A 20,694-nucleotide genomic window follows, 5' to 3' on the forward strand; every position below is an offset into this window, starting at 1 on the left:
ATTCTATCTAGTAGTCAAATAGTTAAAGAGACTTCTTTATCCTAATCTCTGCAGCACCTCTTTAGTTATACAGTATATCTATAGAAAACATGTTTTCTCATTTACTTCAAGATACTGTTTTGTAAAAACACAGTGACTTTCTCAATAACACATATATAATTGAATAGCAAAATAGATCATTACTCAGCAGACTAGCAAAACCCCAGCCTGAGCAGTAATTTACTTTAAAGTGAATAGAGTTCTTTCATTGGAGAACTCTCTTGCTAGATGGTCATTGTCCCATTACAGTAAATGGATGTAATCCACAATAAGACAAAGATAATAGAATTAGCATATAACGCTCATCTGTCTTGATTCCATAAAAATATAGCTTAAACTTTTCAATAATACGGCACAATGAAAACAGTTACACTTTAGCAGCACAATTATCTTCAACACTCAATAGTATCTGTATCTCAGCTCAAAATGCATTTAAGTCAACTCATATCAAACTTTTTCTCAAAAAGGCTTCCTATCTGTTAATTTTGTTGATGAAAATTTGGACTAAAAGTATTTTTTCACTACAGTTTATTTCAGGAATAAGATTAGACTAAAATTAGACTAAACTGAAAACTGAGATCCACTGACTAAATCTTAACTAAAACAATGTAAAGTAAAACTAAATTTAAAATCCTTGTTAAAATTAACACTGAGAGTAGGTTATTACATTTATAAAGAATAATTATGTGTGCTAAATATTTGCATAAAATAAATATGACATGCTATGAAGGAAATAGGATTGTGTATTGCACTTGTTTGTTCTAAAAAACTCACGGCATTCATTTGTATATGATATACTGTATGGCGGTACTTTGTGCTCAGCGGCTTCACCTGGTGGCAGCCTCCCACATAACAGTGTCCATTGGCTTTCATTGAAGCCAGGGTGTCAAACATGTCAGTCTGCAGTTTGTGCAAAAAGTTTTTAGGCATTCACTCAGGGAGAAAATGCATCAATCTCTAAACGAAGCCTGTTATATTTAAATTAACTAAAATGGGCAGAAAGCAAATTAAAGGTGCTACAGCTATCTACCTTAGGGCATGCGATAGTTGTGATTTAAAAAAAAACAAAAACAAAATTCATATTCATAACCAGGTGCATTTAAGCATTTCATGTTCTATTGCCTAGATGCACATTGGAACATTACAACTTCGATCAAGATCTGTTTATTTAACTTGGTTGTTATGTAATTTTACTGCCATAAAAAAAATCTTCTCAATAAATAGTAGCTTATGAAGCCTATGAAATAACAAACAAAAGGATGTGAGAAATACAGAAGTACAAATAACATAAAGCGTACTATGAAGTTAAGTACAAATAGAAAAAGAATAGAGGTGCGCTGTCAATTAAGAAGCTGGAAAGGGGGTTGTGAGGCCCCTTACTGAATACACCATAGTGCAAAGATAAATACAAATATAAATACCAGCAATTGTGAATAATATACTTAAAAGATAATATATATATATATATATATATATATATATATATATGATAATGCTAGATGGTTAGATACAATTTAAAAAGTGTTTTTTAATTTGTAATTATTGTAGATTTAAAATATGGCAGAATTCATAGAAATCACATTATATTACATCTCTTACTCCATTGATAATCACCACATGGACTAGGACCTTCTCCTAAAGGCACGTCTGATGGCTGGCGTGGCCCGAAAGGATGCCGTCCCCAATAAATGTGCTACTGAGGAAGCTGGGGATTTTTATGAATTCTGCCATATTTTAAATCTACAATAATTACAAAATTATAATAATTACAAATAAAAAAAACCACTCTTAAAACTGTATCTAACCGTCTAGCATTATCTTATATAAGTTTTTTTAAGTATATTATTCACAAGCGCTGGTATTTATATTTGTACTATGAAGCTATTTAGTACTGAAACAAGGGTGTATATCTAAATTTATAAAGTTACCCGAGACAAATCGTTAAGAACTAGAATCTTCCTTTGAAATTAGGGACAGTTGTCGGCTACAGTATGTAAGGGTACAATCTCAGTTCTAAGGTAATAGGGATTTAAGTCTGTATTATTACATAAGCAGCAAAGTCTTTGTTCAGCATTTTGAAATGGCTGTGAAATGGGGGTATTAGTGGGAGGGTTAATCAGAACCTACAGTCAATGTGAATACTAATTAGTCCTCCTGCTCACAAACACCCTCTGCAACATTATGCCAGCCCTGATTTCCCTCCATGATGGTTACACAAACCACTTCTACATCCGTGTGGTTGCGCAATAGCCATAAGAAAGATAACAATTTTTAATGACCCTCCTTATGTTTTTATGTAGCCTCACTGAGACAAGTGACTTTGTTGTTTAACTCCCTCTAGGTGAACCACCTGGAACTGGAACTGGTACAGTACTTCTGTACATGTCTGACATCAATGACAACACACCACGGCTGATCACACCATACCTGGAGACATGCGAGCAGGGGAATCGGACGTCCTTTGTCGTTGGAGCTGAAGACAAAGACCTGGATCCATATTCTAAACCATTTATATTTGAAGTCACAGCTCAGTCTAGAAATATGAAGAATAACTGGCAAGTCAGACAAAACTCTGGTTAGTTTCCAATTAAATGTCAGCTATGAAGATTTTAAATGATTGAGTATATGCTATGGACTATTCTCAGCCTTTATGACATTCAACAGCATGTAGCATGTTATTACCCGTGGGCGACCTGTCAACCTTTTTTATACCTAAATTGTTTCATTGGCATAAAATGCTACTGGATTAAGATGGAGTGTCCAGCAGGATAGCGATAAAATATAAATTAAAACGTTTAAATGGTATTAAGTGATAACTAACCACCAAAATATGTGGAAGATATCACTTTTAACACCAACTGATATTAATATAAGTGTTTTATTCTTTGTATCTCACATATTTTATGTGAAACAAACCATTTAATTTCAGAAATGCTTTGAAGCTTATGATTGTAAAGGGACAGAACAGTCATGTCTGGTTGTCTAAATTCCCAGGATTGATCTAATTGAGTTTTGACTCTATTATTATTATTTATTTATTTTTGCAGATGATTCTATTGAAATCGCAGCGCCAAGTCTCTTGAGGGGCAACTACACAGTACCCATGAACATTTATGATAGGCAAGGTTCTTTTAGCCAACAAGTCCTAAATGTGAGAGTGTGCACCAGTCCAGATGGACACACTTGTGAAAGGTTGATGCCTGCATCACACCAGATGGGCGGAGGGGCCATTGGTGCTATCATTGGAACTGTGCTTCTGTTTCTACGTATGTATAATGTAGTTGTGTGCTTGAGCTCTGATGTTGTCTGGATGGTGCTTGACCTCTGATATATTTCTTATCCTTTGACAGTGGCTTTATTGTTGCTCATTTTTCTCTGGGGCTCTGGCATAAAGAAACATGCACACATGCTGGCGCACGATGAAGGCAACCAAACCCTGATCCAGTATAATGAGGAAGGAGCTAGTGCACTGAGTCAAGTAGGTGTGATCGTAAGGATGTTCCCAATCTTCATGATGAGTTAGCAATCATAATACAGTACCACTGTGTCAGGGGCTTTTGTACTGCAGACATCAATCATGAAGAAGAACAGGGAAATCTCGGAATTTGGTGTAGTACTGATAAAATGTATATAGACATACTGTAATCTATATATTTTTTTTATTAATAAAAGTTGGGGGTACCCTGCAGGAGCTCATCTTGTTGGCCTGCCATCTACTCCTGTCATTAATCTGATTTACTGTAGCTGTGGACATTTAAATTTCCTGCTACAGTTACTACAGTGTATAATCCAAATCAGGTTCTCTTATTTGGGGTGCCTTATTTCTTCAGGGAATCTAAAAGTACAGAGGAAGGGAATTCCATAGAGTGGGCAAGGAGGTTGTTGTCACCAAGAACCAATGAGTCATGCCTCAGCAATGTTACTAGTCCTTACTGAGCTGCCTTCTCGGAAATACCAGTTCAGCTGCCGCCTCATTGTATGTCTCTGACATCCATAATACAGGAGATAATTCAATTTCAGCAGCAACCTACAGTATGTCAAGATTTCCTATTGTATAAAAGTGTGAATTGTACAAGGTCACCTATTACATATAAATTGTCATGAAACTTATTTGTGTGAAAATAACTATTTCAGTACTACTACATGAGACCTTATAATATGTACAATATTCATTCTGTAATGTATCAGCAGGCAAGCCCCGGTACTCTCATCAGCAATGGAAATGAAAACCTTCCCCTTGCCACAAAGGTAACACTATATGATCTCTGTCACACTGCACTATGTACAGCAAATTATTGCTCGTTAGAGTGCCAATGTAAGGTGCCAATCCATCTCGAATGTTGTTTCTGCATGTGGATGAAATGTAGGTGCACTAATGCCCAATCTGCACTCAGCAAGGAATGATTCTGGTCTGCCTGTGGGACGGCCATTACGCTGATGTGGCCATTTCGGTTGACCAGTCCATTTGCACAATGTAGGCATGGGACAACATAATTTGCATTTTCACAAGGGAGCCCTAAAGAGTTGTCCAGTTTACTGTGGAAATCCAATAGATTGCGATACATGTATTTCTAATGGACAGTCCCAATTCCCCCTTTCCTGGGTGCTTTAAAACAGAATTTTAAACATTCTTTGACCGGATGGCTACTCTGCTTTGTGTGTTTATAGCCTTCTCTTCCTTCCTTAGCCTGCTCCTGTGGTCTCTATTATAAGAGAGAGAAAGAGGAACTGGATACGGTTTATTTCTGTAGTTGCTATGTGATTTTCCAATAAAATTGTTCATAATATAATCATATTTGCTATCATTTTGGAAAGGCTTATTTGTAAATTATTATTTTTTTTCAATATCACAATCTACTGGATATATTGGAGCACTCATTTGTTCAGGATTAAATTATCTCTGTGGGCTATATTTATGAAGCTGTGGCTTTTTTATGCCATCTCTTCCCGGCGTTGGAGCTGAAAATGTAAAGTGGCACTAACATACAGTGTAAAGCCCAGCGTGTTTACATTTCAATGATCAGCTCCAACCCTCAGAGAAGTGGTGGCTTATAAAAGCTGCCACTTCTTAAATATATCCCCGTGTGTATCAGAGTTTGCTACTGAGCTATTTGACTAGGTCCAGAGCACCTATTGCATTTATTCTTCATCTACTGCACATTTGGGTGTAAACTGCTATGAAATGATTAGGACTAAAAGAAGATAGGCGTGGTTCTGAGTTGCGCACAAAAGCGCATGCAGCAGTGTCTATTGTCAGCCGCCTGCCTGTGAGTTTATGCAAATGCTGCCACAAACTTCTTCCCTTCTGTACATCTGTTTTACCGCTGTTATCGATAATACCGATTGGTGCATCCTTATATGCCACCATCGCACCATTGCAAATTGCAACTGCCCTATGACAGGTGCAATTTCTCCATCTTACCATGGCCTCCTTTGCTTGCAGCTGTGGGCCTGTGAATGCAGGCACTTGCATTGACACCCCAGAGATATTCCCATAACATGCCCACTGAATGGCCCATTTTTGTGTGCATTTCTTTTCACCTGCCACTCACCGCCAAGGAACGCCCATCACTTTTTGGATTGTGTATGACTCAGATTCAGGCCAGATGCGTGCATTAGAGCAGACGGTTCACTGTACCACAGGGTATTTTTTTTTTTTCTAATCTCACATTTTAATAGGAATGTGTATCAGATCAGCAGATTATTCACATCAGCACCGATTATTTCAGGAGATGAGTGCACTTCTCTAGCCCGGGGACAGTGACTGTGTGATTATGTTAATGAGAACATTTCGGGCAATGTGTAATAGCCTACGATGTGCAAGGCAAACCTGTAAAATGATTTAAAAATACGGCGAGACTCGCAGAAATTCCAGAACGGCCTCATAGTGCAGGCTATTATATTACATATTGCGCACTGTGTGGGGGTGTAAGTAACAAGTACAAGAAATGGAAGGAGCAGTATGCCCAACAGCAGGGTAGAGAATCGGGATATAAGGCTTCCATCTAAAATATGGTATCAAATGCACCACTATATAGATGATTCTTACACCTTTACACTGGCACATATATCTTGTCTGAGGTGTTGTTATAACTGATGATTGTGATCCAATGTGAACCAGTTTGATAACTGGAGACATTATAGAATTTTTATCCATGCAGTTCTTGGCTAATTGTTTTATATAAAAACAGTGAGACTATATAATAGCACGTTGAATAAGGTTTTATTAATGACAATACATATTTTGGTTTCAGGATAAGGAAGCAGTTGGACGATCCATGTCTAGTACATTGCCACAGGCACAATATAAATCCTGGGAACATGTGAGTGTAAACTGTGGTCATATTTAAACAGAAAGCCAGCTACAGTGACTTCACAGACTACTAGACAAGACACAGACAAGATATGTAATATGTAATCTTGTTTCAGGAAAAGGAAGCAGTTCGACGACCCGTCTCTAATACAATGCCACGGGCACAATATCAGTCCTGGGAACATGTGAGTATTATCTGCGTTTATGTCACAATAACAGACTATTGCTTCTTTAACCACTTAGTAACTGTATGAATTCGTAGAATTGTGACCATAATATTTTAGTATCCTATTTTCCTATTGCATGCTGTGTACAATTTAACATGCAGTCACGACTGTTGTCTCTGGAACACTGTATGGTGTTAATCCCTATGAGCTCATAGGGTGCCATTCAGACCCAGCCACTGATGCGGCCTGCAGCGCAGTTTGCTGATGGAAGCAAACTGCGCATACGCATCGGCCGCATTACAGCTGCGTGACCACACCCATTGCGGTCGCATCCCTAATGGATGCAACCGCAATGTGATTGACAGTGGCAGGCATTCGTGTGGCGGCGACACGGCATTAGGGGGGCAGAGTGGGATGAACAGGGGCTGACCGTGATTGTTTTCAGGTCAGCTGTATGACATCACACGCAGCCGCTCCGGTTAAAAAAAATGGCGGCTGACCGCCTGACAGCACAGTGGGCGGGAGTCAAACTTAGATTGTGGACGCATCGGAAGGCGATGAACGCAGATCTGGCTGCATATGCAGCGACCTGCGTCCATCTCTGAATTTGCTCCTTAGTTCCTTAGTTATAAAACTAGTGCCTGCTTATCATGTTAAAGGCATTGACATATCTATAATGGGTACAGCATGTGCAGTGCACACAGGCCTCTGAGTCCAGGTGGGCCCACACCACACACCCTGCACCCATAAATAATAGCCTACTTAACTCTCCGGTTTTCTGCATCAGCCATCGCTGTAGAGCAGCAAAGGTCATTGGGAAAACAGCACAGTGGTTATTTTCCCAGTCATTTGTGCATGCGCAATAGAGAAGTTCGGACGCGATGTTCCTGGAGACCTGCACATGTGCAGTAGACTTTGGCACAAAGCCAGACTCGACTGTGCTGCCCTAGAAGAGAGGGTCCACACTGAGCCTGTACACAGTCCCACGGGCATTTTTAGAGAGGAGGAGGCCCGTATGCAGGCTTTGTCTGGGCCCCTCCTCTCTAGCCAGCAGCGCTATATCTCTGGGCACTAGGGACCCTAGTGCAGTCCCAGAGTCTAGAGCACATGTGATTTTTCGTCAATTCCATTTGGAGACGGAACCAGTTCCGCCTCCTCCGGCTCCCCTAACCCAGGGAGATGTCAGGTGCCCGCTGAGATTTTGTTACCAGCGGGCGTCCGGCTCCTTTTCCTCAGCAGCAGCCAAAGGTAGGAGCTCACTCCTGAGCTCCAGCTTCCGGCTCTGGCAGTGTGCAGCTGTGCGGCGCTATGGGAGAGACGTCATGATATCTCTCCCATAGTTCCGAGGAGCAGGCGACCAGGCGGAGGGCAATGGTCTGGAAGCAGGATTGGGGTTGGTGAGTATTTTTTTTGTGTGTGAGTGTGCTAGTGGCGAAACTAGAGAGTGCACATCTACTGGGGGCACAACTTCTGTGGGCATAACTACTGACTGGGGGCATATATACTTGGGGACATATCTATTGAGGGCACATCTACTGACTGGGGGCACATCTACTGGGGCACATCTACTGGGGGCACATCTTCTGGGGGCACATCTACTGGGGGCACATCTACTGGGGGCATAACTACTGACTGGGAGCATATCTACTGGGGGCATAACTATAGGGGGCATATCTACTGGGGGCACAACTGCTGACTGGGGGCATAACTACTGGGGGAAATACTTCATGGGGTCATTACCACTGGGGGGGTCATTATTACTGGGGGCACTGTTAATGAGGACATTGCATAGAGGGAACTTAATAAGGGGCATCACTCCTGGGGTCATAAGGGGCACTACTCCTGGGGGCACCTCCCCTTTAGAATGTAAGCTCTCACAAGTAGGGCCCTCTTCCCTCATGTGCTTATCCTTTCCTTACTTTAATAATCCTCAACTGCCCCAAATCCTTCAGTTTTCTGCCCCCCTGATACCTATCTCAGTGTCATCTGCTGATGTAGTTATGCTTAGTTACCCTGTACTTGTCCTATATTGTCTTCAACTGTAAGTCACTGTTTTCCTGTTTTGATTATGTGTATATGTACTCTGTAATTGGGCGCTGCGGAACCCTTGTGGCACCATATAATTAAAGGATGATAATAATAATAATAATAATAATAATAATAATAAGGGGCACCAATACTATGGGCTCTACATAAGGGGCACTACAACTGTGGTCACTACCATTATAGTGGGAATTGCATAAGGGGCACCACTACTGAAGGCATTGTATAAGGGGCACTACTGCTGTGGTCATTATGTGTATTTGGGGTGCTACTACTGTGGGCTTTGTGTATAAGGGGCACTAATGTGTATCATAACATGAATAAGGGACACTACTATAGGGTATAATGTGAATAAGATTGTGCTACTGTCCGGCGTAATTTGAATTGGGGATACTATTGGGTGACCACGCCCCTTTCTTTGCAACCATTCCCCTTTTGCGGCATGCGCCTGGGGCGCACGCAATCCCTTTATTGCACAGGAGTGGGGGATGGGGGTGAGTTCCACCACCTCTCTAGGACCACTTTAAGCACTGCTCAGGACTCTTCTGGCTCTGCTGTTCTTACCATTGCTGATGGGCCTGCCTCCTTCATGACTTAATGGTGTCATCTGTTAGGAAGTGTGGTCGGCACAAGGCACAGTGCAGGCCTGTTATGTCACTGGGTATTTATGCCTTAATATAAAAAAATAGTTTTGCCACACTAACCTTATACCCTAAACCAGTGGTTTCCAAACTTTTTTTGAGTCACGGCGCCCTAGAGTATCAGAATTTTTTTCACGGAACACCTAGGCCAAAAATTTCTTATTGAGAAATTTAGAAAGAAATATTAAATTAAGTAGATTGTGTTTATGTCCTCTTTAGTCTCAATTGTGTGGTGAGGGACAAGATTTGCTTCTGTTTGTCCCCATATTTTATGACTGACAGCTACTAGCACTAGTTTTGCCTATTATATTGACCATAAATAATTTGAATTGGTCCTGGACCACCAATCCAAGGCACCCCTGGAAGTGTCCTGAGGCACCCATGGGAGCCACAGCACACAGTTTGGGAACCTCTGCCCTAAACTTTTTTTTAAAGAAATTTCTGATACAGACATTCAAGTCATTCACTTTATTTTGATATTGCATCTCGAACATAGAAAAAGACAAATATGTTCCATTGCATTTATTTTGGGAATAATTTTATTGTCAGAATATAAATTTTAAGTCTTATATTGCTAGATTTAAACGCAATGTTTTGCTGTGTCCTGCCATATATTGTTGCATAGAATAATCTTATTCAGGGTTGTCCAGTTACCAGATCTGCCACGTACAGTATTTTTGGAGAACTATGAAATACACAGGCTGCAAATCAATGACTTCACACTTCATCTGCATGTAAAAAGCCGCTCCAGCGTTTTCATGGCATTTGTTCATAATACACTGTTTAGGAACCGTGTGCCCACTAAATAAAACACAGTCGATGAAGTTGAAAAAGTTAATGCTCTAATCTGTGTCTAGCATTATCGCTGGAGGAAAATGATAAATGATTCTCTTGATCCAAAATCATAATCTGTCCTATGAGAAATAATGAGAAATAGTTTTCTGTTAATAGGACGGTGCTGGGTTTGCAGGATCTGGTACAAAGCGCCTGGTACAAAGTCAAGCCATAACACAGGTAAGATAGAGTCTCTTTACATGTTCAGTTGTACTGTATTCAGCTTCTTGTGGGCTAGGGAAGAGGGGTATCCTGAGAGACTGGCAGGCGATAACTTAAAAGATGACCTACTACTATCAGGACTGAGGATAGTTTGATGTTAACTTCACCAATTAAAATTGATGCATTGGGTATAAAACTGTGTGGAATCACTTTTTGTACTTAAAAATATGACTTCTATGTGAAATAGACTGTTGAAATATCAGAAATAAACTGGTGCTTCCACTTCACAAAACTGTAGGCCGTGAATAACCGACCTTTCTTAGCAGTATCTGTAACTATGGAAACAGACTGTAGTCTGCACTAAATTTCAGGGTTCCATGGTCACATACAGTACAGTGCATCCGGAAAGTATTCACAGCGCTTCACTTTTTGCACATTTTGTTATGTTACAGCCTTATTCCAAAATGGAATAAATTAATTTTTGCCCTCAAGATTCTAAACACAGTACCCCATAATGACAATGTAAAAAAAGTTTTGGGGGGATTTTTGCAAATTTATAAAAAAAAAAAAACCTGAAGAAATCACATGTACATACGTATTCATAGCCTTTGCCATGAAGCTCAAAATTTAGCTCAGGTGCATCCTGTTTCCACTGATCATCCTTGAGATGTTCCTACAACTTAATTGGAGTCCACCTGTGGTAAATTCAGTTGATTGGACATGATTTGGAAAGGCACACACCTGTCTATATAAGGTCCCACATTTGACAGAACATGTCTGAGCACAAACCAAGCATGAAGTCAAAGGAATTGTCTGTAGACCTCCGAAATTGTCTCGTGGCACAAATCTGGGGAAGGGCACAGAAAAATATCTGCTGCCTTGAAGGTTCCAATGAGCAAAGTGGCCTCCATCATCCATAAATGGATGAAGTTCAGAACCACCAGGACTCTTCCTAAAGCTGGCCGTCCATCTAAACTGAGCGTGCGGGGGAGAAGGACCCTAGTCAGGCAGGTGACCAAGAACCTGATGGTCACTCTTTCAGAGCTACAGCATTCCTCTGTGGAGAGAGGAGAACCTTCCAGAAGGACAAGTATCTCTGCAGTAATCCACCAATCAGGCCTGCATGGTAGAGTGGCCAGACGGAAGCTACTCCTTAGTAAAAAGCACATGGCAGCCCACCTGGAGTTTGCCAAAATGCACCTGAAGGACTCTCAGACCATGAGAAACAAAATTCTCTGGTCTGATGAGACAAAGATTGATCTCTTTGGCGTGAATGCCAGGCGTCATGTTTGGAGGAAACCAGGCACCGCTCATCACCAGGCCAATACCATCCCTACAGTGAAGCATGGTGGTGGCAGCATCATGCTGTGGGGATGTTTGTACAGTGGAAGGAACTGGGAGACTTGACAGGATAGAGGGAAAGATGAATGCAGCAATGTACAGAGACATCCTGGATGAAAACCTGCTACAGAGCACTCTTGACTTCAGACTGGGGCGACGGTTCATCTTTCAGCAGGACAACAATCCTAAGCACACAGCCAAGCTATCAAAGGAGTGGCTTCAGGACAACTCTGTGAATGTCTTGAGTGGCCCAACCAGAGCCCAGACTTGAATCCGATTGAACATCTCTGGAGAGATCCGAAAATGGCTGTGCATTGACGCTTCCCATCCAACCTGATGGAGCTTGAGAGGTTCCGCATAGAGGAATGGGCGAAACTGCCCAAAGATAGGTGTGGCATCATATTCAAAAAGACTTGAGGCTGTAATTGCTGCCAAATGTACATCAACAAAGTATTGAGCAAAGGCTGTGAATACTTATGTACATGTGATTTCTTAGTTTTTTATTTTTAATAAATTTGCAAAAATCTCAAAAAAACTTTTCACATTGTCATTATGGGGTATTGTGTGTTGAATTTTGAGGGAAAGAAATGAATTAATTCCAATTTGGAATAAGGCTGTAACATAACAAAATGTACAAAAAGTGAAGCGCTGTTAATAGTTTCCGGATGCACTATATGTTGCAAAGAATGGTTAGTTACTCACAAATTATGCAAATGCTGCATGTCCTTCACAGCTGCCACACTATTGTCATGCCACTATGGGCAGACATTGATATTTAAAAGGAGAAAACTATTCAGTGCTTAAATATTCATCACTGCATTATCAATATAGTCATTAGTGATGATGGATTACTTTTTTTGGGTTACACTTTATGGCAGGCATTTCCAACCATGGTTCTCAAGGCACACTAACAGTGCAGGTTCCGCTGATATCCAGGGATCAGGACAGTTGCTTAAATCAAAATTACTGAGGTACTAATTAAGTCACCTGTGTTCAAGCAGTGATATCTCTTAAACCTGGACTGTTATACCCCTTTCACACCGCAGCTTGTACCCGGTATTTTGCCGTTTTAACTGGCTTCCTAAACGGGTCAAGCTGCGATGTGAAAGGGTCCTCTTCAATTTACCGTTTACAAAATACCGGTATTTTGAAACGGTAAAAAAGAAGGGTCCTACCCGTTTCAGACCCGTTTCATTGTGCAGTGTGAAAGGGCCTGAAACGGTATTTGCAAGCCCCAGCAGGTCATAGGCTGTCTCCATGTGTGATGTCAGCAGCCACAACCAGGAAACAGCTTGGAAAACACAGGAGACACATGTGAGAGTGGCTTTATAAATGTTTAGACTGCAAAGCCATTATAAAATGTCTAATTGGAGTGATGAAGAGGTGAGGGAGCTGCTAAGGATCAGAGGGGATGAGGAAATCTGCTGCCAAATTACTGGGACAGTCAAGGATGCACTCATATATAAAAACATGGTTAAAATGCTTCAAGCTGCTGGGTTCCATCGTACGACTATCCAAATTATTAATAATTAATTAATAATTATTAATAATGTGTGAGCCAGAAAAGTCCATTTATAATGACAACCACTGGTTTCTATGGGTGAAACGGGTTCAGTGTGAAAGGTACCAAAACGGTAATGAAATGGTAATTTACTGGTTACAACATGAGATGTGAAAGGGGTTTAACTGCTCAGACCCGTTTTAAGAACCGTTTCAAATACCATTTCAAAAGCAGGTTTTGCGATGTGAAAGCAGCATTCGTGTGCCTTGAGGACTGAGGTTGGGAATGCCTGCCTTATGGCATGCTTTTTCTACTTAAAGCCTGCAGGTGGCACTGTATGCCTGTGGATATACCAGTCACCTCCTAGGTATAGAACAATATATGCTATAACTGTTGGAGTTCCCTTCCAGCCATTTAAAAGAGCAATGTTGAGCAGATTTAAGTTATGTAGGTATATTTACCAAAGGGCATTCTACAATTTCCGGGAAAATTCGGTGGTCTATCGGCGAGATCATATTGTGATGATTTACATAGGAAACCTGCTGAGAATCCCGCCCCCCCCAATTTTGTGACCTACTGGTTGTCGTTATTCTCCTCCTTATTGCATGTCACTGCTCCTCTCACATACAAGTAGGGTTACCACCTCATCCCTTTAATTCTCGACACATATTAATTACACAGATTCTGTGGCTGGCTGACTTCAAGACTCCATTTCACCTCGTTTTAATCAGCCACAAAACCTGTGTAATTAATATGTGTCCAGAAGTAAAGGGATTTGGTGGTAACCCTATATACAAGCCATATGTGTACCTGGCACTGTGGGCACATCTGGCACTGGGGGGCATATGTCCTATCTGACACTGTGAGGGCATATCTGGCACTGGGGGGCATATGTCCTATCTAGCACTGGGGGGGGCATATGTGTAACTGGCACTGTTGTGGCATATCTGGCACTGTGGGGACATGTGTGTAACTGGCACTGTGGGGGCATATGAGTATCTGGCACTGTGGGGGCATATGTGTACCGGGCACTGTTATGGCATATCTGGAACTGTGGGGACATGTGTGTACCTAGCACTGTGGGAACATTTGTGTACCTGGCACTGTGGGAGCATACGTGTACCTGGCACTGGTGAGGCATATCTGGCACTGTGGGGGCATATGTCTATCTGGCACTATTGGGGGCATATGTGTATCTAGCACTCCACTATTGGGGGCATATTTGTATCTGGCACTGTTTGGGACATTTGTATATATGGCACTGCCCTATTGGGGTCATATGTGTATCATGCCCCCATTTTCATTGGCCACGCCCCATGTGGAATGTGAGCACACCCATTTTTTGGCATGCACACACAGTACCACTAAGGTTTTTTTTTATACTTGTACCACGTACAGATCAATCGTACAGATTAATCTTCTAAAATATTTTGTGCTGCTATGAATATTTTGATGATTTGATTAACTTCAGGTTATTAAACCAACTTACAAACTGGGTACACACAGACAAACAGGCACTGAAGGCAGATAAGAAAGAGGTGGATGGCCAAGCACATAATAAAAATGGCAATATATAACTTTATGACAGGATCTCTTTGGGATGGGGTAGAAAACACTGATGATATCATTAGTGATCATAATATACAATAATAGTAGAGCTACAGTACATGTGGAAAATATCTATATTGTTGATGATGTATATTCTTTGAGAATTCATTTGTTTCCTTTTTCCTTCACAGAACAGCAAATATATGAAAAATGCAACGCTCAAGAACCGACATGAAAATGTTTTTGTAGAAAAAATTGGAGAGATACTGAGCCATGTAAGTGAAAAGACTTTAATAACTAGTGTTCTTGTCTGTGTGGTTTTGGAGGGTTAAAACGCAAATTGCAGGTGATTGACATTGACCCCATGTAGGTACAGTAATGGCCAGTGGGTACCAGGGAATAAAAAAAGTTAATGTGCTCACTTTGCTTTAATCAATATTAAAACTTTCCCTTGTACTGCATAATAAAACATTAAATATGTGGCTCCTTTAGCATACTGTCGTAATAAATAATGTGTGGACCATTTAGTATGCTAAACATGTGGTGCCTTTAGTATACTACTACTACTACTACTAATAATAATATGGTCCGCTTAGTAAAGTCATGAATTATACATATCCACTTTTTTAATTGTTTACGTTGTTATTGCAGTTATATTTAATGTAGCCGCATATTAGATTAAGTGACGTCGTTATGTATCTTCTTCTTATCTTGATCTGTCATAATTCATTGGACTAATAGAAAAATCCACTAAGAGCGAACCATGGCAGGTTTTAATAATGTGCGGCAGTTTTATATATACAAAGTATCACAGCACATACATTTTGTAGTATCTATGAAGATAGTTTATGTCATAGTTGCCTACTCTCCCTCATTCTGCAGGAGACTCCCTGAAATAGCAGCAATCTCCCTGACTCCCTGAAAAGTCCAGCAATCTCCCTGATTGTACCTTACCCCCATTATGCAGCTGTTACATTCTTGAGGGAAAAAGAAATCAGAGATACTGTACATACATTCAAATGGGAACATCAGTGCCATTTCCCTGCATTGGTTATAAGGCACAATGATCCCTATGGCTACATGCATTATAAATAAAGTTTCTCTTGGCCACTTACAGTATATGGAAGCTCTTGTAAAACACAATACACAAACAAAATCCTGCAAAATATCTGTGTTATTTGTTCAACAAGTAGATCTTACTAACTCTGGGGCTCATTGACATTTGGATGTAAGTAATTTTCATGACACACCTCTCAGATGTAGCAGTACGTGCCCATGCTGATAGGTGTTACTTTCACAATCTCCCTGAAAAACTTTTTCAAAAGTAGGCAAGTATGCTGCACTTGTGGAACCACACAGTCCAGCAACACCCGTTGCTGGACTGTGTAGTTCCCCAAGGGAAGGCGGTCCTAAGTGGCAGAGTAATGGTGTCAGTGTTCAGCACTTTGACACGCCTGCACTTGTGGAACCACACAGTCCAGCAACACCTGTTGCTGGACTGTGTTGTTCCCCAAGGGCAGACGGGACAAGGTTTGTGTAATTGTGTATATAGTGAAACATGCTTTACTCACCTTTGTACGAACAACGCTGTCCATGACTCTTTATCATCCATCCCTATGAAGAAATTTAAAAAAAATACACCAGTGAATGTTCAAGTAACACAAAAGTGGCTGCATAATTTACACAATTTCACCAAAGGGTTTTTTATTTTTTTTAAATAAAAGTGGTATCAGATTAGCTCTTTGGCCCATGATATATGTAACCACAAGGAGCTTTCATCAGTTACCACACTCATACATGCAAACGCATGTATGTCTAGTCATAGCTCCTTGGTAGTACCCGGTCGGGGGTGGGGGATGAGAACAAATAAATTTAAACAATATAAAGAAAAAAACAAACTAATGGGAGGGAGAGAAAGGAAAACAGGAAAAACTTTGGAAATAATTAAATAATACAACCGCGCTATCGTGTGGGGGGGCTGTCCGGATCCTCTTCCTCCTGAAGTGGCGACGGTGTCCTTGGCGGCTGTTGTGTGCGTTGTCTTGGCCTTGGTGGCCGTGCTGGTGTAGATGTTGTGGCCGGTGTTGGTGGAGGAGGCATCTGGTAAGTGGGGTACATCCCTGTATATTCTTGGTACTGCTGTGACTGTCCATACCAGGATTGTGGTGGAGCAAGGGCAGGAGGCTTCAGTGTGGCTTGTGGTGGCGGATGTGGTGGTTGACCAGCATGTTGATGAGCTGGCTCTGGGAGTTTTTCATAGATTAGCTGTAGTGTTGTAGCGATGATCTGTTGGCTGGCTGCGGAATTTCGCTGGCTCTCCGACATGTTGTGAACACTGTGGTACTAGCATGCTGTGTTATCCACCAGCCGGTTGATGGATGTGACCAGAACATGAAGGATGTCCATAGTTTCCCTGTGATCTGCCTGCCTGGTCTTTCGTGTTTCAGCGGTGCTGTCGGAAAGAGCCTTTTGCATTTCAACCATACTGGTTGCCATCTTCTCCACTGACCTCTCAATGACGTCCAGTCTGGTATCAATGACATCCCGAAAACTATCCTGGCGTTCATTCATCTCTGCTGCCAGGGTGTTTACCCTCTGAATATTTGAGGGATCCTGCCCTTGCTGAATTTCTGCCACCAACTGCATTTGTGCAGCTGAAAATAAAAATAAAAATACATTAGAATACACATTCTTACATATGTTTGAAGGTTCACAATTTTTTATATAATTACTCACACAGGGATGTAAGAAACAGCGGGCTGCTGCAATTCCACCTCGTCGTCCGATTCTTCCTGTAGGAGATCCGGCCTGAAGTAGGGACCAATCCCTGATGTGAATCCGCTGCTGGTCTGTGGCACCTCTGTTTGCAAAAGAAAAACAAACACAAAAATAAAGTTAATAAACTATACAAAATGGTGACCAAAAAAAACAAACAATGGATTTATATATTAATTTTCTCCATCCTGTGGTGCCGCTGCTCCAGGAGCTCCGCTGGGCCTCAATTCGGGAGACTTTTCTTGGGTATGTCTGGATGCGTCTGCACGGCTGTCATCAAACCCTAGAAATGTCTCGTCGGATAACCCTGTCAACTCAAACAGTTCAGGTGATGGGTCCACAAGGGTAATGTCTTCTTGAGGCTCTTGGGTCACTGTCTCTGAGCTCCTGGAGGTTAGATCACGAGATGGGGATTCCCTGCGCGCAGGTGATGTAGTTTGGCGCCCAGGTGGTGGTCTGGACGCTGATGATGTCTGGCGAGCAGGCGATGGTCTGCGCGCTTGTGAAGTTTGGCACCCAGGTGATGGTCTGTGCGCTGATGATGCCTGGTGCGCAGGTGATGGTCTGTGCGCTGGCGATGTCCGGCGCACAGGTGATGGTCTGCGCGCTGGTGATGTCCTGCGCGCAGGTGATGTCCTCTGGGCAGGCGTGTCTAGAGTAGTGATGAGCGGATTCGGTTTCTCGGAAACCGAACCCCCCCAAACTTCACCTTTTTTACACGGGTCCGAGGCAGGTTCGAACCTTCCCGCCTTGCTCGGCTAACCCGAGCGCGCCCGAACGTCATCATCCCGCTGTCGGATTCTCGCGAGATTCGGATTCTATATAAGCAGCCGCGCGTCGCCGCCATTTTCACTCGTGCATTGGAGATGATAGGGAGAGGACGTGGCTGGCGTCCTCTCCATTTATTGTAGAAGTTGATTGGTTTATTGCTTAATTGTGGGGAGGATTGGGGAGCAGCTGTTAGGAGGAGTACAGTGCAGTGCTGATAAGTGACCACCAGTTTTTATCTGTTCTCTGCCTGAAAAAAACGCTCCATACCTACCATACCTGGGCTCAGTGTGCTGCATAATATATCTGTGCTGAGTGCTCACACTGCTTAATTGTGGGGACTGGGGAGCAGCTATAGCAGGAGTACAGTGCAGAGTTTTGCTGACAGTGACCACCAGTATACGTTGTCTGCCTGAAAAACACTCCATATCTGTGCTCAGTGTGCTGCTTTATTGTGGGGACTGGGGACCACCAGTATAATTAATATTATATAGGAGGAGTACAGTGCAGAGTGCACTGCTGTACCTACCTCTGTGTCGTCATCCATTAAGTATACTATCCATCTACATTCCATACCTGTGGTGCATTTTAGTTTTGCAGTTTGCTGACACAGTGTCCACCAGTATACTATATATAGCAGTACGGTAGGCCACTGCTGTACCTACCTCTGTGTCGTCACTCGTCATCCATTAAGTATACTATCATCTACATTCTATACCTGTGGTGCATTTTAGTTTTGCAGTTTGCTGACAGTATCCACCAGTATACTATATATAGCAGTACGGTAGGCCACTGCTGTACCTACCTCTGTGTCGTCACTCGTCATCCATTAAGTATACTATCCATCTACATTCTATACCTGTGGTGCATTTTAGTTTTGCAGTTTGCTGACAGTATCCACCAGTATACTATATATAGCAGTACGGTAGGCCACTGCTGTACCTACCTCTGTGTCGTCACTCGTCATCCATTAAGTATACTATCCATCTACATTCTATACCTGTGGTGCATTTTAGTTTTGCAGTTTGCTGACAGTATCCACCAGTATACTATATATAGCAGTACGGTAGGCCACTGCTGTACCTACCTCTGTGTCGTCACTCGTCATCCATTAAGTATACTATCCATCTACATTCTATACCTGTGGTGCATTTTAGTTTTGCAGTTTGCTGACAGTGTCCACCAGTATACTATATATAGCAGTACGGTAGGCCACTGCTGTACCTACCTCTGTGTCGTCACTCGTCATCCATTAAGTATACTATCCATCTACATTCTATACCTGTGGTGCATTTTAGTTTTGCAGTTTGCTGACAGTGTCCACCAGTATACTATATATAGCAGTACGGTAGGCCACTGCTGTACCTACCTCTGTGTCATCACTCGTCATCCATTAAGTATACTATCCATCTACATTCTATACCTGTGGTGCATTTTAGTTTTGCAGTTTGCTGACAGTGTCCACCAGTATACTATATATAGCAGTACGGTAGGCCACTGCTGTACCTACCTCTGTGTCGTCACTCGTCATCCATTAAGTATACTATCCATCTACATTCTATACCTGTGGTGCATTTTAGTTTTGCAGTTTGCTGACAGTATCCACCAGTATACTATATATAGCAGTACGGTAGGCCACTGCTGTACCTACCTCTGTGTCGTCACTCGTCATCCATTAAGTATACTATCCATCTACATTCTATACCTGTGGTGCATTTTAGTTTTGCAGTTTGCTGACAGTGTCCACCAGTATACTATATATAGCAGTACGGTAGGCCACTGCTGTACCTACCTCTGTGTCATCACTCGTCATCCATTAAGTATACTATCCATCTACATTCTATACCTGTGGTGCATTTTAGTTTTGCAGTTTGCTGACAGTGTCCACCAGTATACTATATATAGCAGTACGGTAGGCCACTGCTGTACCTACCTCTGTGTCGTCACTCGTCATCCATTAAGTATACTATCCATCTACATTCTATACCTGTGGTGCATTTTAGTTTTGCAGTTTGCTGACAGTATCCACCAGTATACTATATATAGCAGTACGGTAGGCCACTGCTGTACCTACCTCTGTGTCGTCACTCGTCATCCATTAAGTATACTATCCATCTACATTCTATACCTGTGGTGCATTTTAGTTTTGCAGTTTGCTGACAGTGTCCACCAGTATACTATATATAGCAGTACGGTAGGCCACTGCTGTACCTACCTCTGTGTCGTCACTCGTCATCCATTAAGTATACTATCCATCTACATTCTATACCTGTGGTGCATTTTAGTTTTGCAGTTTGCTGACAGTGTCCACCAGTATACTATATATAGCAGTACGGTAGGCCACTGCTGTACCTACCTCTGTGTCGTCACTCGTCATCCATTAAGTATACTATCCATCTACATTCTATACCTGTGGTGCATTTTAGTTTTGCAGTTTGCTGACAGTGTCCACCAGTATACTATATATAGCAGTACGGTAGGCCACTGCTGTACCTACCTCTGTGTCGTTATCCATTAAGTATACTATCCATCTACATTCTATACCTGTGGTGCTTTTTAGTT

The 20,694-nt window shown here is 41.9% G+C and overlaps 1 protein-coding gene across 1 annotated transcript in view; it reads left to right on the forward strand.

Moving 5' to 3' along the window:
* The window catches only part of LOC135055366 (cadherin-like protein 26), a 126,716-nt gene extending 111,084 nt beyond the window's left edge, over positions 1-15,632 (forward strand). The window contains exons 2-10 of the mRNA XM_063959334.1: positions 2,381-2,614; positions 3,087-3,305; positions 3,390-3,517; positions 4,228-4,287; positions 6,294-6,362; positions 6,469-6,537; positions 10,155-10,217; positions 14,781-14,864; positions 15,472-15,632. Of these exons, the coding sequence (XP_063815404.1) occupies positions 2,422-2,614; positions 3,087-3,305; positions 3,390-3,517; positions 4,228-4,287; positions 6,294-6,362; positions 6,469-6,537; positions 10,155-10,217; positions 14,781-14,864; positions 15,472-15,483 (897 nt within the window). The 5' untranslated portion in view covers positions 2,381-2,421 and the 3' untranslated portion in view covers positions 15,484-15,632. The remainder of the gene's footprint in view (positions 1-2,380; positions 2,615-3,086; positions 3,306-3,389; positions 3,518-4,227; positions 4,288-6,293; positions 6,363-6,468; positions 6,538-10,154; positions 10,218-14,780; positions 14,865-15,471) is intronic.
* Positions 15,633-20,694: the final 5,062 nt, after the last annotated feature.

The sequence above is a fragment of the Pseudophryne corroboree genome, chromosome 3, assembly GCF_028390025.1.
Source record: "Pseudophryne corroboree isolate aPseCor3 chromosome 3, aPseCor3.hap2, whole genome shotgun sequence".
NCBI lineage: Eukaryota > Metazoa > Chordata > Amphibia > Anura > Myobatrachidae > Pseudophryne > Pseudophryne corroboree.